This window comes from Leptonotus elevatus, chromosome 9, assembly GCF_054856555.1.
Source record: "Leptonotus elevatus isolate MCC_2025b chromosome 9, RoL_Lele_1.0, whole genome shotgun sequence".
Taxonomy (NCBI): domain Eukaryota; kingdom Metazoa; phylum Chordata; class Actinopteri; order Syngnathiformes; family Syngnathidae; genus Leptonotus; species Leptonotus elevatus.
The window spans coordinates 4,694,615-4,717,189 of record NC_141247.1 but is presented as its reverse complement, the minus strand read 5'-3'; the positions used below and the strand labels follow the sequence as shown (position 1 = coordinate 4,717,189).

At 40.6% G+C, this 22,575-nt stretch overlaps 1 protein-coding gene across 4 annotated transcripts in view; it reads left to right on the top strand.

Moving 5' to 3' along the window:
- Positions 1 to 1,328: 1,328 nt before the first annotated feature.
- The window catches only part of LOC147168042 (cytoplasmic polyadenylation element-binding protein 4-like), a 22,840-nt gene continuing 1,593 nt past the window's right edge, over positions 1,329 to 22,575 (top strand). The window contains exons 1-12 of one of the 4 annotated variants that reach the window (XM_086084599.1): positions 1,329 to 1,471; positions 2,354 to 3,473; positions 6,279 to 6,377; positions 7,912 to 8,002; positions 13,615 to 13,665; positions 13,864 to 13,887; positions 14,497 to 14,673; positions 15,554 to 15,643; positions 15,725 to 15,843; positions 17,735 to 17,849; positions 17,922 to 18,103; positions 21,309 to 22,575. The exon at positions 21,309 to 22,575 is cut by the window's right edge and continues 1,593 nt beyond it. In XM_086084599.1, the coding sequence (XP_085940725.1) occupies positions 2,415 to 3,473; positions 6,279 to 6,377; positions 7,912 to 8,002; positions 13,615 to 13,665; positions 13,864 to 13,887; positions 14,497 to 14,673; positions 15,554 to 15,643; positions 15,725 to 15,843; positions 17,735 to 17,849; positions 17,922 to 18,103; positions 21,309 to 21,536 (2,235 nt within the window). In that variant the 5' untranslated portion in view covers positions 1,329 to 1,471; positions 2,354 to 2,414 and the 3' untranslated portion in view covers positions 21,537 to 22,575. Of the gene's footprint in view, positions 1,556 to 1,616; positions 1,921 to 2,353; positions 3,474 to 6,278; positions 6,378 to 7,911; positions 8,003 to 13,614; positions 13,666 to 13,863; positions 13,888 to 14,496; positions 14,674 to 15,553; positions 15,644 to 15,724; positions 15,844 to 17,734; positions 17,850 to 17,921; positions 18,104 to 21,308 lie in introns of those variants that run through there. The other 3 variants (XM_086084600.1, XM_086084601.1, XM_086084602.1) reach the window with 3 other exon arrangements.

The following is a 22,575-nucleotide window of genomic DNA, read 5'->3' as shown; positions in this document are numbered from 1 at the left end:
TAATAAATATATGAATGACTTAGTGCCCAGATGAATTAATAATTTAAGATCAGTCAGTAGTGATTGGATGCAAATGGTCTCATTTTAAGCCTGGAAATAATGTATTAGATGGAGCCAAAATATGTAATAAACATTGCATTTAATTTCAATACTAACTGTTTAGCCTTAGCAGCCCAGCTCCGTTTTTACAAAACAAGGGCAACTGGGAAAGAAAAGAAAGAGCCCTACGTTTAAAATTGTATTCAGATAAAGATCCAGATGCAAACAACAACACTTTGTATGTGTGACTGTGAATATTAAACCAGGAAGCACCTGGACCTCCAGCTTGTCAGTTCTTAAAATCTGAGCTCAAAGCAAGATGTGTTGTAAAACCACCCCAACAGGCCCTGCAGCGCATGAGAATTTGAGAGTTTCGGTGGTGAGTGTGGCATATAGAGGACACGAATGTGGGGGTGGGTCTGATATTGCAAATGGTAAACACACTGAGAGATAATATAGCTGGGGGGGAAAAATCATCCTTTATAAAATAATGTCATATGGAAGTTTTGTATACTTAATAGACATGCTACTTTTGTCTTATACCAGATCAACATTCAAAGCATTGTTGCAATTCAAATTTGGTCAGAATAGCAATCATCAATCACTCCCGCTGGAACTGGTGAAAGAAGCCTGTTTTGGTTGAACAGGTTTAACACAAGTCACCTTACTCCCACTTGAATAATGTATAATGCATTGCAGGCCATCAGTTGCAGATCTTCTCTGCTAGAATGAGAGTGAAAAATGACAATCAAGACTAGCAACATGTACTCACGTATGCTTTTCTATTTGTAGAAAAGAAGAAAAAAAATGGCAGTAAGACAGTTCTGGAGGTAATTCTTGGAGGTGGTGAAGTGGTGAATTTGCTGATCTGACAGCAGCAGCTGCTGGGAGGAAAAACGCGTTTCATCGGATTGTGCCCACTGCATGCATTTTTTTTTTTTTTTTACTGAATGGCTGCAAATAAAGCATCCTGCTGTTTTACTCGTTTATACATTTAAATACAAATATATAGCTTTGAAATGACCTCATTAAAAAAAGGCCTTTGATAAACATGGAGGTATATCTACATTTTGATTACTTAAGTGTTCCCCAACGACTCCTCCCATTGATTTCAATGCATCCTTATTTGGGAGGAGAACATGTGCCATTCGTTGAATGAAGGCGTGCTATAGGCGCGGCTGCACAATCATTATCCAATCAAATGGATGTCGGAGACATGATTGGGCGGGAGTATGTGGAAATCCTGCCGTTCATTGGCCCCCTGGTACTACTCGGGGCGGGGCTTGTAGTCGGAAGTGTCCGCCGACTGGCTCAGCTGTCATCTCGATGAAAGGAGAAACCATTTACACCGGCCGTCTGGGAAATGCAGAAAAAGGAAAAACACTGAAATATGGCAACATCAAAACGATAAGGTTATGACGCCGAACTGAAGGTAGTTACGACCGAGTTGCTACCGCTTGACTCTCATTCTCCCTGCCTCAGAGCATCGGACGGGATTGCGATGCGTTGTTTCGAGGTGAAAATTTGATGGCTTTGCTGTGTGACATTGAACATACAGGGCACGAAATTGACGAGGTCGTTTAAAGAGCCCAGCTCCATTTCCAACTTGTTACCCCCTGGAAATTTCCACCAAGCTCTCGTCCGTTATGGTGTCGCGTATGTTCGTTCGTTTCGTTTGACGTTGTTATCAGCAGAAAGCGCTTTAATGCCCAGCAGCTGCTGTGCAAATATGCTAGCGTTCCAACGTCCCTTATGCTAGCATAGCGGCTCCGGGAAGGGAACTACCCTACATTCAGAACCGACGACAGACGTCATCAGCATTTTGCTGTATTTAAATGGCTACGTGTGAGGAGGTCATTGCTTAGAAAGGAAGATTTCTCGGTAGGTGTCAACGCTGTGGCCGACCTCGGCGCTGGCCGGGTCCGTCACAAATACACAGTGTAATGCTCACAGGGGCTTTAAAATAGCCTGGTGCGTGTGCATGATGAAAAGGACACATGCAAGGTGGTGTAGCCGATGTTAGCTTTGCTGCTAGCTGCGCAACGACCTTTGTAGGCGTCAAACCGGCCGTTTAGCTGCTGCCTGTGCTGGTTTTGTTGGGTGTTTTCCTTGCACGCTTACCACCATTATAATCCTGGCGAGACATGTCTTTCATTTCTGTGGTTGCATTATAAAACACGATACAATGCAAGTAATCCACTGCCATATTTACTTGTATGTATTTTTTTTTTTTAACTAACCAGACAGCTTTCAAAGGTGAACCTTGAAGTGAGATTTGTCATCCTTTTAATTCATTTGTGCGTCTCTTTTTCAGGGTTTAAAAAATAAAAGTCGGTGAAAGCCAAAACCTACTGAATATTTACTGGGTGTCCTAAATGGGGGACTACGGGTTTGGAGTTCTGGTGAAGAACAGCAGTGGTAACAAATCTGCTTTCCCTGTAAGGATCCCACCTCACCTACAACCCCAGCACCCTCACCACCCCTCCAACCCTTCGAGCCCCCCCTCCTTCGTAAACAACACCTGCTCCACCAATGGGGGCAGTGCTTGGCTCTTCCCCACAGTAGTCCAACACAGTAACATGCAAGATGAGATTCTGGAGTCGGACAAGTCTAAGGCTTTAGACCTCCAGGAAATGCAGGAAAAGTCTCAGGTCCAGGCCCAGCCTCAGGCCCTCTCTCCAAGCCAGCAGGAGGCCGGTGCCACCTTAGGAGAGCTGGAGGGAGCTCTTCCCGAAGACAACTTGATGGAGAAAGGTTCTTTGGAGAGCAGTGTTGGAAAGGAGAAGTTAAGGATGGAGTCACCAGTGCTGAGTGGTTTTGACTACCAGGACACCCTGGGAATGGGTACAGGGTGCACACAGTCCCCCACTTCCTCACTGACGAGCTTCAACAACTGGTCCCCGGCTGTTCCTTCTACCCAGTCTCCAGTGGTAGGTGATGATGTTGGGGGCTTCTTCGGTCCTGCTGGCTCCAATGGCAACGCACCTCCCCTGCTGTTCCAGAGCTTCTCCCACCATGCTGGGCCTGGCTTTGGTGCAGGTGGCAATTTCTCTCCGCAGATCGGACCAGTCTCCCAGCACCATCCTCCCACATCTCACCCCCAGCCCTATCACCCTCATGGGCAGGGGGTTCCCCCGCAGCACCGGCGCTCCCCGGCAAGCCCTCACCCTCCTCAGCCCCCCTTCCCTCCGCACACTCATCGGACCGGAGGCTTCCCCCAGATGCCCCATCTCACTCCTGCTCAGAGCAAACACCCTTCACCCTGGGGAAGCTACCAGAGCCCCTCTACACCCACATCAACCACCTGGAGCCCCGGTGGCTATGGAGGCTGGGGCGGCACACATGGGGTTCGAGAGTACCGACGTGGTGTAGGTGGAGGAATGACTGGCCTTAACTCCATCTCCCCGCTGAAGAAGTCCTTCCCTAACAGTCAGGTAGGTGTAAATGTCACGACTCATCAGAAAGCTCATTCCTCTGTACCGTGGAAACTTCATTGTTGAAGGTTTTTTTTCATAGTAATTAATAGAAATTGAATTAATTAATTTCACTGTTGCCTTCAAACATCAAATCCTTTAATTGTTCCCAAAAATTCTTTTTAAGTAACATTAACATCCTAAATTGTCGCTGAAGGGTAAAAGATAAGTTACAATTTACAAAATAATACTTAATTAACACTATAATACAACTTGCACTCAAAAAATACTCTTATTCTTTCAGACAAACTGTCAGGTCACATGAGGGATCGGAACATAGCAATAGGCTACTGTCGCCTAATGGCATTTTATAGGAATTTACAAGTTGGGCATCAGTCTGCTTAATCGATAAGAGCACTAGTTTTGTGGTTGTTTTGTGTGTAGACTGGATTCCGCTTGTTTCAGAGGGAAGTCAAGCCAAAAATGTTCTTTACATTATTCTTTACGTTCACATCTTTACATTAGTTCACCACACCCAAAGTTAAATATTTCAAGCCTTTATTTATTTCAACTTTAATGATTATGGCAGAAAAACACAAAAAATACTAATATTTCACAAAATTAGAATATCATGACAAAGCTCAACACTGTAGGCTCCCTGTGTCCTAATCCTGTCAGCTTGTTAAAGTCACATTGGGAAATCTTGAACTAATAATTCCTTTTAATAAAAAAAAACAACTCACTATTGATTTAAACAATATGCAACATCAACAAAAAGTTATATCACATCAACATACATTTTTTTTATATTACTGTAGGTCTAGTAATCACTAATAGTATTACATGTCTGGAGCCTCACCTTACACGATCTGGCTTACATGTTTTGCCACCATCTTCCTGCTACGGATGCCCAAAGGACAATTTCCTGTACGTAGTTGGCCTTGGTGGTGCTTGCATTGAATGTCGGACCCAATGGGTCAACCGCCACTTACCTTCCAAAGCAGGGTCCTGCAGGTGGTCGTCGCTGGGTCCTGTGATTCGGGCTCCCGTTGTAAGCTTTTACTACCCTTTTTAAAATTAAACTAGCTTCTACCGCTAGCCACTCTTGTTAGCTGTTCCGGCTAAATCCGTCTCCCTCGGTCTTTCAGCGTCGCTTGCTGGACTTCACACCGGCTACCAAGTCGACATTGCTCGCCGAGATGCCCGTTTGCTCACGCAAAATAAGAATTGGTGGTAGGCCTGCAAAGTGTAGTCTCTGAGCCACCGTAGTGTGCGTACTTCGAAATGCATGCGCTTCGGCTGCATTCTATGCTACAGTGACATCTAGTAGTCACTTCTAGATCTGGTTTTGCTCAGCCTTTAAATGGTCCCAGTCTGGTTTAATAGGCATGAGAGTCATGGGATTCAGGATTTGGCACCTGCCCTTAGAGCCAAAACTACCAATACCTGCTTTAATAACAATGGAAGAACGGCACTTGATATACCAGCAAACTTGCCTGACCTTGAGCACTATTGAAAATTGATGTTCTATTGTTAAGAGGAAGACTGAGGAATAAAAACCCTGAAATGCAGACAATTTAAAGGATAGTATCAAAGCATCTTGGGTTGCAGTAACACATGAACTGTGCCAGAGGCTGAATGCCTCCATGCCACACCACCTTTATGCTGTCATGAATGCAAACGGAGGCCAAACAAAGTACTGAGGGCATGTGGCTTGAATATACTTTTCAGAGGGCTAACATTTCTGTTTGAGATTCTATTTTGTTGGTCACATGACCAACATATTCAAATTTTGTGAAACTCCCTATTTTTTGTTTCTTTCTGCCATAATCAGAAACATGTCAAGCCTTTATTTGTTTAAATTTTGATTTGTGCGTGGTGAACTAATGTAGCATTCAAGTTTCACTTTTTAAAACAAATTCTTGAAATAAATGGACCTTTCCTCAATATTCTAATTATTGGACCAGCGCCTGTAAAATTACCCTGTATGTAAATAATGTAGGAAGAAAGACTGTGAAAAGAGGTCAACACTTGATCTCTAGCAGGTCTTAGTAATTTTATGTAAATTTCATGAGGTCTTGCATGCATGAAACTTCATTTGGTTGTACATAGCTGCTTAAATGTGTATAGGTGTGTGTTTGTTTTCAGAATAATACTGTAGGGAGCATGTGCCTGTTTTGTTTACATTTATTTTAGTAATATTGTGACAATAATACTGATAACTAACTGTGATAATTTAGGTCACTATAATCCTAATATAAAAGGTTAATACAATTTCACGCCTACGCTGTGTTATTGGTCAAATAGGGGAAAAGCATGTTCTACCTTTTGTAAATATATTTTTTGATGAGCTACTGTGGTCGGTGTATTGCTAGTCATTAGTCCCTATCCTCTTGGTTAAATAATATTTGTGTAAGCTTTATAATGCCCCAACGACAGTTGCTTGTTTACTTTTAAACTAGCTTGTAGTAGGCGTAAGAGAATTTATGCATGCTGTGCTGCAAGTATGACATTTTTGATCCACTAAGTGAAGGTAGATTTTGACCCGCTCCTCTTTCATCTATTACCGCGTCAAACAACGAAGTGTATGTATTAATGGAGAAAAATATTTTCTTGGTGTGTCATTGTTGTATTGTTAGTTTTATGTCATGTTCTGTAAAGTGCCTTGTTACAGCTGCAGTTGTTGTGAAAGCACCATATAAATAATGTTGAGTTGAATAAGCTTGTGCTTGATTAAAATTAATGTTCTACTGTATTTTCGCATTATCTGCTACTAATAATGCAAAATAGTGTTGGCCTGTAAATGAAACTCTTACTGTTCCCCAGGTTCCTTCCCAGAAGTTTCACCGAAATAGCTCTGGGTTCAATCACAAAGGTTGGGTAGAGGATTCTGTGAACCGCAGTGATAGTGTCTACCCTTTTCAGGTAAGGCTGTTTCGATATTCCCATTCATTTTGTTCAGTTGATTGACAAGTCTTGCACTGGGGTACCTATCGGTCATCAGTGATAAGTTGTTAACTATGTTCTCCACGAACCTATAATGCTCATGCTATTGAAAGTGCTGTGCTCCGCACCAATTGCAACAAATGAGTCATTGAGCAAAACTGACATGAACATCATTTCACTGGAAAGACCTATTCTTATCCCCTGGCTTGCCATTGCCTGAATTTCTGAAGGTATATGTTACTATACTGAAGGTTTGCTTTAAAGTCTTGTAGATGCACAGCCGTCATCATGCCCATCATGTTTTCAGAATTACTGTTTCAAACGCCAGTATTTTGTTTAGTGTCATACTACTTACCAGTGGTTTAGTGGTCCCTGGAGAAGTGGGTATACTCTAAAATGTACTTATTTTTTTTCCTTTTTTTGTTTTGTTTTTAGAAACAGTGACATGTGAGGGAAAAGTCATCATTTGTAATTGCCCACAATAATAAAATGATCATGAATGAATTAGGAGCAATGTAAAATATTTTTTGTGAGGTAAACATGAATATGTTATCTATTATGAAATTAAACTACATCATATAAGTTAATTAGGGTTATATTACTTTAATAAGTTAATGTATATAGTATAAAATAACTTGATTAACATTACTTAAAATAAAAAAAGACACTGAGATCATCTTTGGTCCTGGTATTTATTACAGTTTCATTCATCGAATATTTCAGTCTGGCATTACAGTCTTTGCAAACTGGATTAATTAAACAATTACGGGGTTTCCTACATCAGTGGTTCTCAAATCTGGGTACGTTAAAACACATCAGGGGGCACATGGGATTTTGAAATATATTGGAAAAAGTAGCATACATGCAAGAAACTATCTTGGCTTTTTTCAGTTTCAGTTAACTAAATTATTTATTTTGAAGACCAACCAGTACCAAGATCCCAAAGAACATGTTGTCTTGATAATTATTGCACAATTATTTATTTACCATTAAGGCAATAACTTCTTTGCTTTTTTTTTTTTTTTTTATGATACATAGTGGGACTGTGGTCAAAATTAAAACCAGACACATGATGCCACAGCACTGTCTTGTTTTGTTCATCCAAAATGCTTTGCGCTGCTTAGCTGAAAAAATATTTTGCACGTGGTACATCACTGAAAAAAGGTTTAGAACCCCTGCCCTACATGATCCTAATCTATCTAGTTTAGGGCTAAATTGCTAACGTTAGAATAAAGTTACATTTCATAACATTAGCCTAGCCGAAAATGGAGGATTTAGAAGTGGGTAGACACAAAACTGACTGAAAAAGAAGTGGGTATACGCCGTATACCCTGGACTACACCACTGCTACTTCCCCCCCCCCCCCCCCCATAGTCTATAATAGGTCCATTAGCTAGCCCTATTAGCTTGGCATCACTAGCATCATGGCTAGCTATGTCTGGACTGCCTCTGCCTCAGATGGTGATGGGAGAGCTGTGAAGAGGCTAATTGTTTTCTTTCTCTCTTTGAGCAGGAGAGAACCCGCTCCTTTGATGGTTTCAACATGCACTCTCTGGAGAACTCCCTGATCGACATTATGAGGGCTGAACAAGATTCCTTGAAAGGTTAGTTCCCACAGTAACAATAGTGAGGACGAGCTCTGATGCCACTGGCTATAAATAAATAGAGCCTTATATGACAGTCCAAAGCTATTGAGAGTCTCCGCATTGCAGGCAATTAACACACAGCAGAGGAATTTTTTTTGAAAATGTTGATTTTGCTCTGTCCTTGTATATTGTGTAGTGCATTTTATTTATTGGTGTGAACACCCGCATATTTGCAGTTTGGCATTTGCTGAAAAACCCAGCTATTTAAGACTGGTTGACACGGTAAGATTTTAAAATTGTCGTCCGACTTCCAAACTGTGAGACTTCACTCGTGACGAGAAAAAAATCACGGGAGTAACAGTGTGTGGTGTGCAGCCAACCAACACATCGCACATAAGCCAATTTCATTCATGAATATTTCCTGGTTAGACGGGAAATCTCGCAAAACCACTTGAGATTAAGCGTGACTTCAGAGTGAACAAGCATGAAGGACCAGTCTGGATATTTTGTGGTTTGTTTTAGTAAAAAAAAAGCGCCATAAAAAGAAAAGTTGTTTAAAGGAGTGCAAACAGCGCAAGCACGGACTTTCTGTTGCTGCCTCGCTTTCTGAATGGCTGCACGTCACCGCCAACCGGCTGCGTGCTCGTTTGTCCTCGGGGCACACCACACGGTGCGAAATCGGGCCAAAACAATTCAACATGTTGAACATCTTCGATTTGAGATCGGAGCGGCTCAAATGACCTTCCGAGTGGCCGAGATTGGTCTGATCACACCGCACACGGCAGGATTATCTGTTAAGATTATCTCTTAGATGTTGGCGCGTCTTTACGATTGTCGGGAGGGAAGGTCTATTTCTCCTGTCGTGTGAACCCAGCTTTACTTTTTTTTTGTGCTTAAGCCATAGCCCTGTACAATAGTTAAGTTTTGTTTTGGCAAAAACTTGGTGCGAAGGAACTATGTTGAGGAGGGTAATTTAGTATTAAACAGGCAAGGTAGTGTGTGTTTATATAGGGATGGGTGAGTACCAATACCAGGTATCAGATTTGGGCCTTATTTTAAGGTAATGGTACTCTCAATAGGCTGGAAACCAGTTCAGGGTGTACCCCGCCTACTGCCAGAGGCCAGCTAGGATAGGCTCCAGCATCCCCGTGTCCCTTGTAAGGAATAAGCGGTTAAGAAAATTGAAATGTACTTACATCAGCGGCTGATATCAGTATTGGCTGCCCTCTTGTGGCCATTTGACAATCAGGAACAAGACATTAGAAATTAGACGAATAGAAATTTGCAATTTATTTCATGCAATTTTAAGGAAATATCCTATATTGGGATATATGGGTCTTTCTTTAACTCTTTGACTGCCAGACGTTTTCAGAAAAGGGATGCTGTGAGTGCCAGCCGATTTAAGCATTTTGACTGATCTTTCAAGGTCCACAGAAAATCTTGTGTCTGGACTATGGAAACACACATACTACCAAATGAAAGATTGAACTCTCATCTTTCTTTGTTTGTTTCTACCTTATTCCGTTCTTCAGTAATCAACAATGGAAAATGGTTAGTTTCGCCCCAAATGCTCTTGTTTTGGACCAAAATACGGAGAAATCAAGCTTTTAGTGAAACGATATTATTTCATGCACTCTAGTGAATTTTACACCTTTTTTTTTCCATGAATGATGCCACAAACATCTAAACAGTGCTTTACTTATGTAAAACACTACCACCAACAATGAAAAAGTGTTTTTTGATAGCAAAATGCGTTTATTTACATTCAACAGTGTAACAATTTGACAAAACAATTTGGCAAACTATTTACAAATGTGTGCAACTGTGGTACTATTTACAATTATGTGGATGTTTCAACTACAGTTTTTCTTTTTGTGTAACACTCCCCTGCGTGCAAGGAGACGCAACAGGATTTGCACAACAGATTAGTTTCACAGCGATTGCCACTTTGCGTTCAGACGCTACACTTTCTTGCCGGCCGTTTTTTCCGGGGAATAGCAAGTATATACTGCAGTGTGTGTTTGGCCATGTTGCCATCAAGTCTACTATCAGGATCATGATACGGTTACGTTACGGTGGTGTTATGTCTGGCTTCCTCATGTCCTTCAGTTCCGATACCGGGTGGTAGATGTTCTGATCCATCTTATCCACTCCATTCATGGTGGCATCGTAGTCCAGAACCAGTGTCTTCTCCGTGATCAGACTGTACCCGCTCCACCGATGAATATGCATTGGACTCGGGGTACTCTTCATCGTCCGATTGAACGTCCGCCTGTGCTCGGTTGTGCTCCGCGTTTTCCGGCGTTAGCATCGCTAGCCGGTGAGGCTTTATGACGTGATCATAGCCGCCGCGTCAACACTTCCAACTTCGGCGTCAACCTCGGCAGTCACCATCATCATCATCGTCGACATTAATGTGCTCTTTAGTATTAGTCGATGCTTTTCAACTACTCTTCATCATCCGATTGAATGTCCGCTTGTGTAGAAGTGCTCGTTTTCCGCCGTTAGCATCGCTAGCCGGTGAGGCTTTACGACGTGATCATAGCCGCCGTGTCAACGCTTCCAACTTCGGCGTCAAGCTCGGAGTCACCATCATCATCATCGTCGTCATCAATGCGCTGTTTAGCATTAGTCGATGAATGAAAAATGCTCAAGCGTGAGCTGCTTGCAACCGGTCGCCATTGTTGCTTCATCAGCCATTGTACCTTCAACACTCTAGCTCCGCCTCACGTCTTCTGCTGACGCCCACCCAATCTTGTCCAAAGAGTCATCGCTGACATCTAGGGACCAAAACTAGTCATTATACTAACTAGATCTGCTTGATACTTTCAGCACAGCTGGCCAAGGCTTTCCTCCACCCGTTTCCAAAAACCCCCCCCAAAAAAAGTGAACGTCTTTTAACGTCTTTGGCGCCCCTCCGTAGGATTTTACTAAACGTTATTTAACGTTTTTGGCAGTAAAAGAGTTAAAATTATCTGTGATTGTTTTTTTTTTTGGGGGGGGGGTTATGTATCAAAAGTACTAATGGTATTGGTACTTGGTATCTGTATTGGTGACTCCTCAAGAATTGAGTACTCATACTGGTCTGTCTGAAAAAAGCGGTGTTGACCCGAACATGCCACATTATCTGGAGCAGCTCAGAACCAATATTTATCTCATAAAATGATAAAACCATACAAAATGTAATTAAATATGTCATACTGAACAGGAATGCTAATCATTAAATGTATTCATGTTTAGAGACATTTGATAGGCGTTTCGCCTGGACGAGCAGGAGAGCTGGTAGGAGAGTCTTCAGCATGTGCATTTTAAAAATGGTGACAAACAAGCGTTTGGCTTCTACTTTATGAGAAGATCCTTGAATACACCTTTAAAAGAAGTAGTCTAATTGTTAATATAGGCTACTTTCACACAGCTGCCCAATTAGATTTTTTTGCCCGTATGCGACATGTATCAGTTTTTTTTTTTAAATGCAGTATGAATAACCAATACAATTACGATTGGTTTTTATTTTCCAAATCCAACTACGTGAAATGTGAACAAGTATATAAGAAGATTGGGTTTCACCAAAAATCCGAATTGCCATCACACCCTGCAGTGTGAACGTTGCCATAATTTGATTTACATCTGCCAGCGCTACTTCTGAAGGCTTTGGATTGACTAGGTTGGATTAATCGAGTCACATAAATTTACTGGAAGCAGTGCAGTGAGGAGAAATGCTATGAAATGGAGACAATAGCTTGTCGGGATTGTTGTAAATGTAGATCTGTGCTTCTTACAGTGTTTAGGCCAACAGAGAAATTACATTCAATAGGACTAAGTCTCAATTTGAGGAAAAATTTAGTTTTTTTTAACAGTGCATAAAGGTGACTTAATGGTCTGATTGTGATGCTGTTATGTTGTTTAATGGTTTTCAGCAACCTAATATCAACTCTCTTGAGCCCTTCTGGGTGATTTTGTAGCTGTTGTATAGAGAACCTTCTATGGGCTTGTATCCCAATAATCCTTGGAGCTAAATTGTCTGCAGCTTTATACCCCTGGCAGGATTGCCCATGGCAAACAGGTCGTAGTTGAGGAACCAGGCAAAGACAAACTGTTCCCCTCGCCCAGACGTGTGTCATTGCTGGAGAGCACCGATGGGGCTCCACAAGGTAATGTGGGTCCCCCCTCCTAAGGTCTCACCACCTCTAGAAGGGGCAAAGGGCGGGGACCTTGGCGTTCTGATCTCCGGCTACAGATTGGCTCATTTCATGGCAATGTTCTTTTTTTGCTCTTTTATCTGATGAAGTATTGCGTGCATGCACCACACGCCCATAAGAGACCACAGCACAGCAGGAACAGCACAGGGACTGCACATGGTGACTAACAAAATAATCGCGTAACACAATGGATCCAAAATGAAATTAGTTGCAATCACTTTAATAAGACTGGTCAACAAGCATTTTGGTGCCAAGAAAGTTTTGTTTTTAGGGTATTTTGATGTCACTGAATCCCAAAATGGCATTGTTTTTTTCTGAAGGCCCTAAAGTTTTCTTGAAAACAGTACTCCATATTTTTGTTTATGAAAAGTGCTAAGAGTTATGCAAATTATGACATTGGTATTCCCTTTTTGCTGCAACTGGCTGTATCTTACTTTTCAAGTATGTCCAATTGTCCATACAATATTGTTTTGTTTTTGCTGCATTCAAACCTAAAAACTTATTTATACCTTCTTTTTTTATGCAACAGCATACAGAAGGCTTTGATGCAGCTTCTGGCCTGAAGAGATCTCTTAAAGCAATGATAGTTATTAGAAAAACGGCCAGCAGGTGGCAGCAGAGTATAAGAGGTCAGCCAGGGCCATGTTGCAACTAGCTTTTTTTGCCAGTGTTTTGAACAGTTTTGTGAATAATGAAACTTAGCTATATTCTATTGCTAATTGCTGCAAAACAGAAACTGATATAAATATACTTTTTTACTTGATGAAAGAAGAGACTCTACTCTTTATTTTGGTAGGTTCCATGTTTTTATAGCAGTAGAACACAATATTCTGTGGGCCTTGCAAAATCAGTCAAAATCTAGTAAAACAGCCGGGCGGTGAAGGGCCTTGCTTCAGTGAAAATGGCTGGGAGTGAATGTGTTAATGATAAAAGTACATTTTGTAAACTGTCGAAACTGAAAGCCCATAAATTATCAATTAATTGTCAAAAATATCTATCTCAGAAACTAGAGATAATTCAAAGAAATGGGTGTCATTTTTCGAGCTTAGCAGTCCAAAATTACCCAGAAAGCATTAAAGTATCTTTGGCACGGGGGTAGAATGGTTTACCAGTGTAATAGAATGGATTGGCACATTGAAAAGCTTTCTGTAGTAATTTAGTAAATAATTAGGCTGAACACTTTGATGACAGGATGACTTGTACCATAATGAAAAACCATTCCTGTTCAGTTGTAGTAGTGTCATGCACTTGTACATTTGCACATGTAAGAATAAATGTTTGAAATAAGGCACTATTTAATTTGTCAACTGAATTCATTTTAAGCACAAATTGTACACAAACTATTTGGCTGCAAATAATCCTTGATGGAAATGAGGTAATTCCAGTTAGCAACATGGTTTGAAGCCTTTCCTGTTTTGTCATTCACTGTAGGACGCTTCAGCTTCTCTCACCAGGGTGGAGACGGGCCTCTGCCTATGAATGGTATGTAAATTACATGCATACAAAGCACAATGGTACAACTGAAATTGATACTTGACACGGTACAAAAGAATAAGTCCCTAAAGTAAAAACAAATTATGCATTTCTGTATTTAAAAACCAACATGTTTAATTTGAGGCAGTTGTTTGCATTTAACAGCAGAACTATGTGAAGGTTTTTGTTCTGTTGTTTTGCATGCAGCGAGAAGCTATGGCAGAAGACGAGGTAAATCTTGTAATGTACTGGAAAGAAAAAATCAGTTCAGCCACCATTTGTAAATAATGAAAACAAATTGAATGTTATTATCTTGTATGATATCAGCAGTGTAGCCCCATTTGTGCATGTATGTTTGCCTTCATATTATCATACTCCAGCTTTCTTCACCATTTTCTTAATATCACTGGTCAGCAAATTTTTACATTTTAGTAAGCCTTTTTAGATTAATTTTTCTGCGCTGATTCTGAATCTACCTTTGTTTTTTTTCTCTAGTACATCAGGTTTTCATATTGGTAGTAATGATAATTACAATATGTAATATAATAGTATGTAGTATTTATGAATTAAGGATTAGGTGTACGGCAACAGGTGGAATGTTTTCTGAACAGTCATATGTCTACATTATAATGTAGGTTAAATCCGCATTGTGCAAGCATTTATTAGTCAAAGTTAAAAATAAGTCATGAAAAAATCTCAAAATCCTGATGTGCTAGGAAAAAAGTAAAGTCATTTTTTTAAAATCTGTGTCAAAAATGCAAAAACCCATCTCTGATTAAAATTTGCTGTTGACCAATGACCAGTATATTTTATTTATGTATTTTTTGAATCCTCTTGTAGGTCATTCTTCTCTGTTCCCCATGGAGGATGAGCGCTCTTTCGGGGAGGATGAGACCACTGACCAGGGCCTCGGTGGACTTGGCTCAGCGCACTGTTTCCCTCACCTCAATGGGGAGCGCATAGAGCGCTACTCTCGCAAAGTTTTTGTTGGAGGTTTGCCCCCAGACATAGACGAAGGTACAGCCACTGCCATGATTGGGAAGACATTATGCTAGTGTCAGGATTCCTACGCAAGTATGGAAAATATATTTTTAATACATTTCCAGGTCTGGAAAAGTCTGGCATGTGGAAACTTTTGTATGGAAAAATATTCATGTTTCCTAGACCAGTGGTTCTCAGGGCCGGTCCTCGAGTACCTCTATCCAGCCTGTTTTCCATGTCTCCCCAGCCAATACAGCTGAGGATCGTTATCAGGCTTCAACAGAGTAACATCAGATCCCATTTTGAGAACCGTCATAATGACAGCTCTTGGAGATCTATTGTTAAGCCATATATCTGTGCTTTCGTGTAGATGACAGGCCAAATCATAGAAAAATATCTTAATTTTGTGAGACGTTTACCCTGCTTTGTGTGGACAAGGCCCAAGTGTAATTATTGTTTACAGTCAGTAGAGGATGTCATTACACTGTCTTTTCTTTGGGCTTTTGGGCAACATCAAGACAAGACAGTTTTATTAATAGCGCATTTCATACACAAGGTAACTGAATGCGCTTCACATACTGTAATTAAAAGAACAACATTTAAAATCAGTTACAAATGAAGGTGATGATATTTTAAAAGTAAAGAAATATATGTATATAAAAAATAGCTTGCTTAAATTACTAGAAGAGACGAAAGTGCAAGAACAAGAACATTTAGGAAGATGTGATTTTAAGAATACTTTGAAAGACTTAATTATAGGTATGGGAAAATATACACATGTACGTAAGGAAAAAAATATACTTTTAATGTTTAAATTAGGTTAATTCTATGCCCATCTCTAATTTTAAACATTAGCATAGGTTCTTCCACGTCACTTAATAAACATTGATTGGACATTCGTTCATTTGTGTTCCAGATGAAATTACTGCCAGTTTTCGGCGTTTTGGTCACTTGTTTGTCGACTGGCCTCACAAGGCAGAGAGCAAGTCCTATTTCCCACCAAAAGGTGAGCATTGCTACACAATTGTTGTGCGTCAGATGCAACAGCACTGTGATGACCATTGCTCTCCTCATCACACCTTTCAAGGCTACGCCTTCCTGCTCTTTCAAGATGAGAGCTCTGTTCAGGCTCTGATTGATGCCTGCATTCAAGAGGATGGCAAACTCTACCTGTGTGTCTCCAGCCCCACCATCAAAGACAAGCCTGTGAGTGTTTTCATGCTCTTTATTAGATTGGAGTGTAAAAACAACAAACAGAAGAAGAAGAACAGACAAGAATTAGCATTAGCCGTGTTTACATGGAGCCTTTATCGTTATTCCGATTGAAATCATTCCGAATGAAGATCTCTTGTCACCTGTTGACATGTGACGTGATCCATTCCGATCTGCCGTTAACATCCTCTCACATCAGCCCCACGGCAACCGCCACACGCGCAGACATCAATCATGTGATTTATCAAGATGGATTTAATGCGCTATATTTAGCACCGTTTTAACACTTTTATTGGGAGCAACATCTTGATGGAAACAAGTTCCTATAGGTACCGGCAACAAAGCTGGAAGAACGTGTGGAATGAGTCCAAAATTCTTTATTTTTAACTTGAAATATCTCTGTATGTATATGATCAATTTCAATGATTTTTTTTCACAGAAATAAAGAAGAATGTTTACGCTTTCTATTCATATAAAGTTTCTTGTTATTCCCTTCAAAAATCGTGGAGAAATAATCCACAGAAACAACACCACTATTGATGGGTTTAATAATCAAATCCGCTGGTCAAACTCACTTCTGAACAGCTGATGAGTGCGCTAAGGTGAGAAAAACCCTTGCGGTATGACGCTGTGACTTAAATCAAGCTAAAATTAGGTCTACAATACAGCCCACTTCATTGGCTTTGTTTTGATACCAAGTTTAGTATACTTCGTGTGAGGGGTTCTACCCGAAATTTGATGGGGAAAATTATCTTTTTTTTTCAAAGCTCAAATTCGAATAGAAAGAACTCTTAGACAAAGTATACCAAACTTGGTATCAAAATAAAGTTCATGAAGTAAATGTTTTGGTTGGGGCTCATTCCGAGGGTCATATCTCAAAAACTGTTTAATATATGGGCACATATATGGGCACATATATGGGCTGTGTTTGCGGAAGTAAATACATATGTTCCAGCGTGTCGGGCCACAGACTTTTATAAGTCCCTCGTTAGGTCTCATATTTTTAACATCTTATCTACAGAGGAGTGATACATGAGGAGGTAGAAATAATATTTGGGGAAGATGAGGCGAGCCTTTTTGAGGTAATTCGTCAGTGACGTCTACTAACGATGAATAATGATGTAATAAATGAGCCGTCTGCGTGGCTAAATTATCACCACAAATAATAACTTTGTGCTTCATGTTTAAAGTGGGATTAAAATATAAAGTCACAACTGTTAACTCGGAAAAAACTTTGCTGATTCCCGTACGTCTCCAAAGCTGTCCCCCCTGCCTGCGCAGAGTGCATATTAAACTTTTGATGATGTGGAGGTCGGATATATGCGACCTGACCATTCATTCTGCGGTCGCATTGCAAAAATTCAGATACGTATCCCATCTAGGATCACATATGAAAGCGACCCAGGTCTGATATGAAAAATCGGAATTGAGCCGTTTTCACACTTGCATAATAAAGCCAGATACAGGTCACATTTGGGCAAAAAATACAATGCAAATCCGATTTGGGTTGCATTTGCCTGCAGTGTGAACGTAGCCTTACAGTTGTAGTGGTAGAAGGAGAAATATTATTCTTTGTCTGCATGACTTCTTTATGCTGCCTCCTTGTGGCCAAGGTGGACACAGTAGAAGGAGCAACGCAATTAACTGAATTGCTGCATTAAATCATGATGCACAAACTGTTCTTCTTTACAGTCCATTTGATTATGTTAATGTTTTAATGACAAATACGATAGGGGGGGCTGGATAAGAGACTTATTGTCTCTGCTCTGTGGTTCCATCCATGTTGTGTAAAGACTGCAGTGTAATTAACAAAAAACATTGCAAAAGGGAAAACTGCTTTCATATATGCCATCTAAAGCTGCTTTGCTTTTAATTCTTATGCCAGGTTCAAATCCGACCATGGAACCTAAATGATAGTGACTTTGTGATGGATGGCTCTCAGCCTTTGGACCCAAGGAAGACCATCTTTGTAGGAGGTGTCCCTCGCCCTTTACGTGCAGGTACATTTGGGTCATGACCTCCAGTTGTTGTTGTCACACCAATTTAAACTTGTGTTGTTGCTGTCCTTCCAGTGGAATTGGCCATGATCATGGACCGTCTCTATGGCGGAGTGTGCTATGCTGGTATTGACACAGACCCTGAACTGAAATATCCTAAGGGGGCAGGGCGAGTGGCTTTCTCCAATCAGCAAAGCTACATTGCAGCCATCAGTGCCAGATTTGTTCAACTGCAGCATGGGGAGATTGACAAAAGGGTAAGTCAGTCTGATATTCAAATTGCTGATCTATTTGACACTTTCCACTGATCTGATCAGCAGGATCAGATTGGCCAATTTTTTTGCATTTTTATAAAAAGTCTGATCAGCTGTATTGTCATAGTTTGCCGATGAATCAATGTCACTGCTCACCTGTTTTCTGAGTTTGGTCATGTAACGTTCACAAATTGAGCCCTTGGATTTTTCATCTGTTGGACTGTGTTTTTTGGATAGACTGACGATTGATGGACTGCTGGACCGGTGTAATTTGATGACTGAAGCGATGACAAAAGTACAGTTATAGTGACGATTACAGTTTTGTTTGGCTTGCAATAATGACTGACTGACCTTGACAGCAGGCGCCCCGACTGCTGACGAATGACAAATGAGGGACAGTCAAAATTTACTCACGTGCCCACCTCTGTTAAGCAACATTATACACGCGCTTTGCAATCGAGTTCTGTTCCTGCAGCTGCAATGTAACCTCAAGTATTGTCTATAATTAACTACTGGTAACGCAGTAGTGAAGTAATTAATTCCATTAAATACATGTATGAGGAACACTTTAGGCCCTAAATATAAAATAATCAAATGACCATGACGACCAAAAAATGTCGGATTAACGCTTCGTGTATTCTACAAGGAAATTTGCACATGGTGAGTCAGTGACTGTTAACTTATGGAGGACCAAAACTGCCCCAAAAAAAAAAAAGACTAAATAATAAGTTGCAACATGAGTTGCTCAACAACAAATTGTAGTGACGGTGGACGAGATAGTCGTCGATTGCTGGAGCGCTCCATGCAAGCCGGCGAGATTTCCTTGTCCGCCAACCCACTCACTCGACCAATGAAAGGCAGTTTGCGATGGCAGAGCCCCACCCAAGAAACGCTTAGGACCGCCCACTCATTTAAATAACATTTCGTCCTGACAGAGCATCTGCAGCATGAAATAAATAAATGAGAGCAGAGAGTTTTTATTTATTGATTGATATTTAATTCAATTTATATATATATATATATATATATATAGATATATATATAAATATATAGATATAGTTTTTATTTTATTTTTTCAACATTTGTTTTTAAATTTATTTTTATTTTTTGGATCTTCTACGAGTTCCAAGACGTTCAAACTCCGAGGTTCCATTGTATTTATTTTTTCTTTTTATTTATTTTGAGATTTTTTTTTTTTTGTTTTTTTGTTGTTTTTAATTTCCATTTATTCCCATTTCTATTTATATATTTATTTTTGTATTTATTTCAACATTAAATTTTTATATTTTTACTTTGAATCTCATTTTTTTAAATTTTCTTTTACTTTTATTTATTTAGGGATATATATTTTTTTGTATTTAATTTTTGAATGATTTTTTTTATATCCATTTTTATTTTCACTTGTATTAATTTATTTAGTCATGTATTTATTTTAAATGTTGGCAGTTTTGGTCCTCCATATTAACTCTTTGACTGCCATAAACGTTATATAACGTTTAGTAAAAACCTACGGAGGGGCGCTGAGGACGTTAAAAGATGTTCACTATGTTTTTTTTGTTTTTTTTTGGAAACGGGTGGAGGAAAGCCTTGGGCAGCTGTGCTGAAAGTATCAAGCAGATCTAGTTAGTATAATGACTCGTTTTGGCCCCTAGATGGCAGCGATGACTCTCTTTGGACAAGATTGGGTGGGCGTCAGTAGAAGACGTGAGGCGGAGCTAGAGTGTTGAGGGGACAATGGCTGATGAAGCAACAATGGCGACCGGTTGCAAGCAGCTCACGCTTGAGCATTTTTTTCAAAGACGGAAAGCATCGATCAATACTAAAAAGCGCATTGATGTCGACGATGATGATGATGGTGACTCCGAGCTTGACGCCAAAGTTTGAAGCCTTGACGTGACCGTTATGATCACGTAGTAAGCCTCACCGGCTAGCGATGCTAACGCCGGAAAACGCGCAGCACAACCGACCGGGTACTTCTGCACAAGCGGACATTCGATCGGACGATGGAGAGTAGTCGAAAAGCATCGACCAATGCACATTGATGATGATCATGATGGTATGTCCCGAGGTTGACGCCACAGTTGGAAGCATTGACGCGGCCGTTATTCTCTCGTCATAAAGCCTCACCGGCTAGCGCTGCTAACGCCGGAAAACGCGGAGCTGCACAAGCGGACATTCGATCGGGCGATGGAGAGTACCCCGAGTCCAATGCATATTCATCGGAGGAGCGGGTACAGTCTGATCACGGAGAAGACACTGGTTCTGGACTACGATGCCACCATGAATGGAGTGGATAAAATGGATCAGAACATCTACCACCCGGTAGGAACTGAAGGACATGAGGAAGCCAGACCCAACACCACCGTAACGTAACCGTAGCATGATCCTGATAGTAGACTTGATGGCAACACACACTGCAGTATATACTTGCTATTCCCCGGAAAAAACGTCCGTCAAGAAAGTGTAGCTTCTGCACGCGAAGAGGCAATCGCAGTGAAACTAATCTGTTGTGCAAATCCTGTTGCGTCTCCTTGCACGCAGGGGAGTGTTACACAAAAAGAAAAACTGTCGTTGAAACATCCACATAATAGTACCAGAGTTGCACACATTTGTAAATAGTTTGCCAAATTGTTGTCAAATTGTTACACTGTTGAATGTAAATAAACGTATTTTGCTATCAAACAACACTTTTTCATTCTTGGTGGTAGTGTTTTATAGAAGTAAAGCACTATTTAGGTGTTTGTGGCATCATTCATGGACAAAAAGAAGTGTAAAATTCACTAGAGTGCATGAAATAATATCGTTTCACTAAAAGCTTGATTTCTCCGTATTTTGGTCCAAAACAAGCGCATTCAGATGAAACTAACCATTTTCTATTGTTGATTACTAAAGAACGGAATAAGGTAGAAACAAACTTTTTCTGATGAAAGATGAAAGTTTAATCTTTCATTTGGTAGAATGTGTGTTTCCATAGTCCAAACAGAAAATTTTCTGTCGACCTTGAAAGATCAGTCAAAATGCTTAAATCGGCTGGCACCCACAGCATCCCTTTTCTGAAAACGTCTGGCAGTCAAAGAGTTAACGGTCCTGTTAAAATTGAAACTTGAGTTCAGTTCAATGATGTTCTGTGGACCTGTGCATGATTTCATCTGCAGTACACGCGTCCTTGAATTTCATCCCTCGCTCCTACTTGTGTGTCGCCACGCAGGTGGAAGTGAAGCCATACGTGCTGGACGACCAGCTGTGTGATGAGTGCCAGGGCACACGCTGCGGGGGGAAGTTTGCACCTTTCTTCTGCGCCAACGTGACCTGTCTGCAGTACTACTGTGAATACTGCTGGGCGGCAATCCACTCCCGAGCCGGCCGCGAGTTCCACAAGCCCCTGGTGAAGGAAGGTGGCGACCGACCGCGGCACATCTCCTTCCGTTGGAACTAAGGCAAGGGAGAAGAGAAACTAGGATTATTTGAGGAAGGGGTATGGGGTGGCCCATGATATGAAAAATATTAATGCACTTTTCTTTTAAGTTAAAAAAAAAAGACTTAATTTATATTATTTTTTTAAATTGGGCCCTCTAAACATAGAAACTGCTAAGAAGAGAGTAAAATCCCATTTATGTTTTGACTTCAAGCGTGCATGAACATATGAATGCATTCTATTTGGATTTTGATGTTTTCTTACTTGACTGTAATTTTGTTTGATGTTAGCTGGCAAAGCTGCTTACATTTGTTGTCAAGAGTAAAGAAATTTAATTGAGGTTCATCATTATACCTTAAATCAGTATACTGAATATGGAAGCGGCATTGAAGACAGTTTGTGTGTGTGCGTGTGCGTGTGTGTGTAAAATTTGATAAAAAGTACCATTTACCAAAGTTTGAGTTTGGTTTGGCTAGAGGGAGGAATGTTCATTTGATTGGAAACTGGCCAACGTCACACATCAGTCTCCCCCCGCACGTTTGAACCGCTTGCAATTGTTTGAGGTCTCAGTTTCCAAGTTGACACTTTGTAACCGGCAAACCAAAGATTGGCCAAAAACGCGCCGTCGAGAGCGGACGTCAATGTGGGAAGTAGCGGTAGAGTTTCAACTCATTAAGGCCCAGCCCTCGTGGCTCAGGTATTGGCAGTAGTATTTGCTCGCTTTATATTGTCAGGGATATTAGCACTGGAAGCTAACATGCTAATGTAGTCTAAACGATGGGCATGCACAGTCCATTTTCTCCCCTGAGCTATCCTCATGGTGTACCACTGCACGCTCTACCTGGATTGGAGCTTCTCTCACTCGTGTCGTGGTTGGATATGGTTGTAGCTAGAAATTGCTGTCACAGAGATAAAGATATTATTTTATACATGGCCTGCTGATTTTTGTACAGTGTTTTATAGCTGATTATTTTGTCATGGACATATCTACATTTATTATGCACTACTTTTCTAAATATTTTTTTCAATAGTCATTTTAGGCACATTTTTCACAGATGGG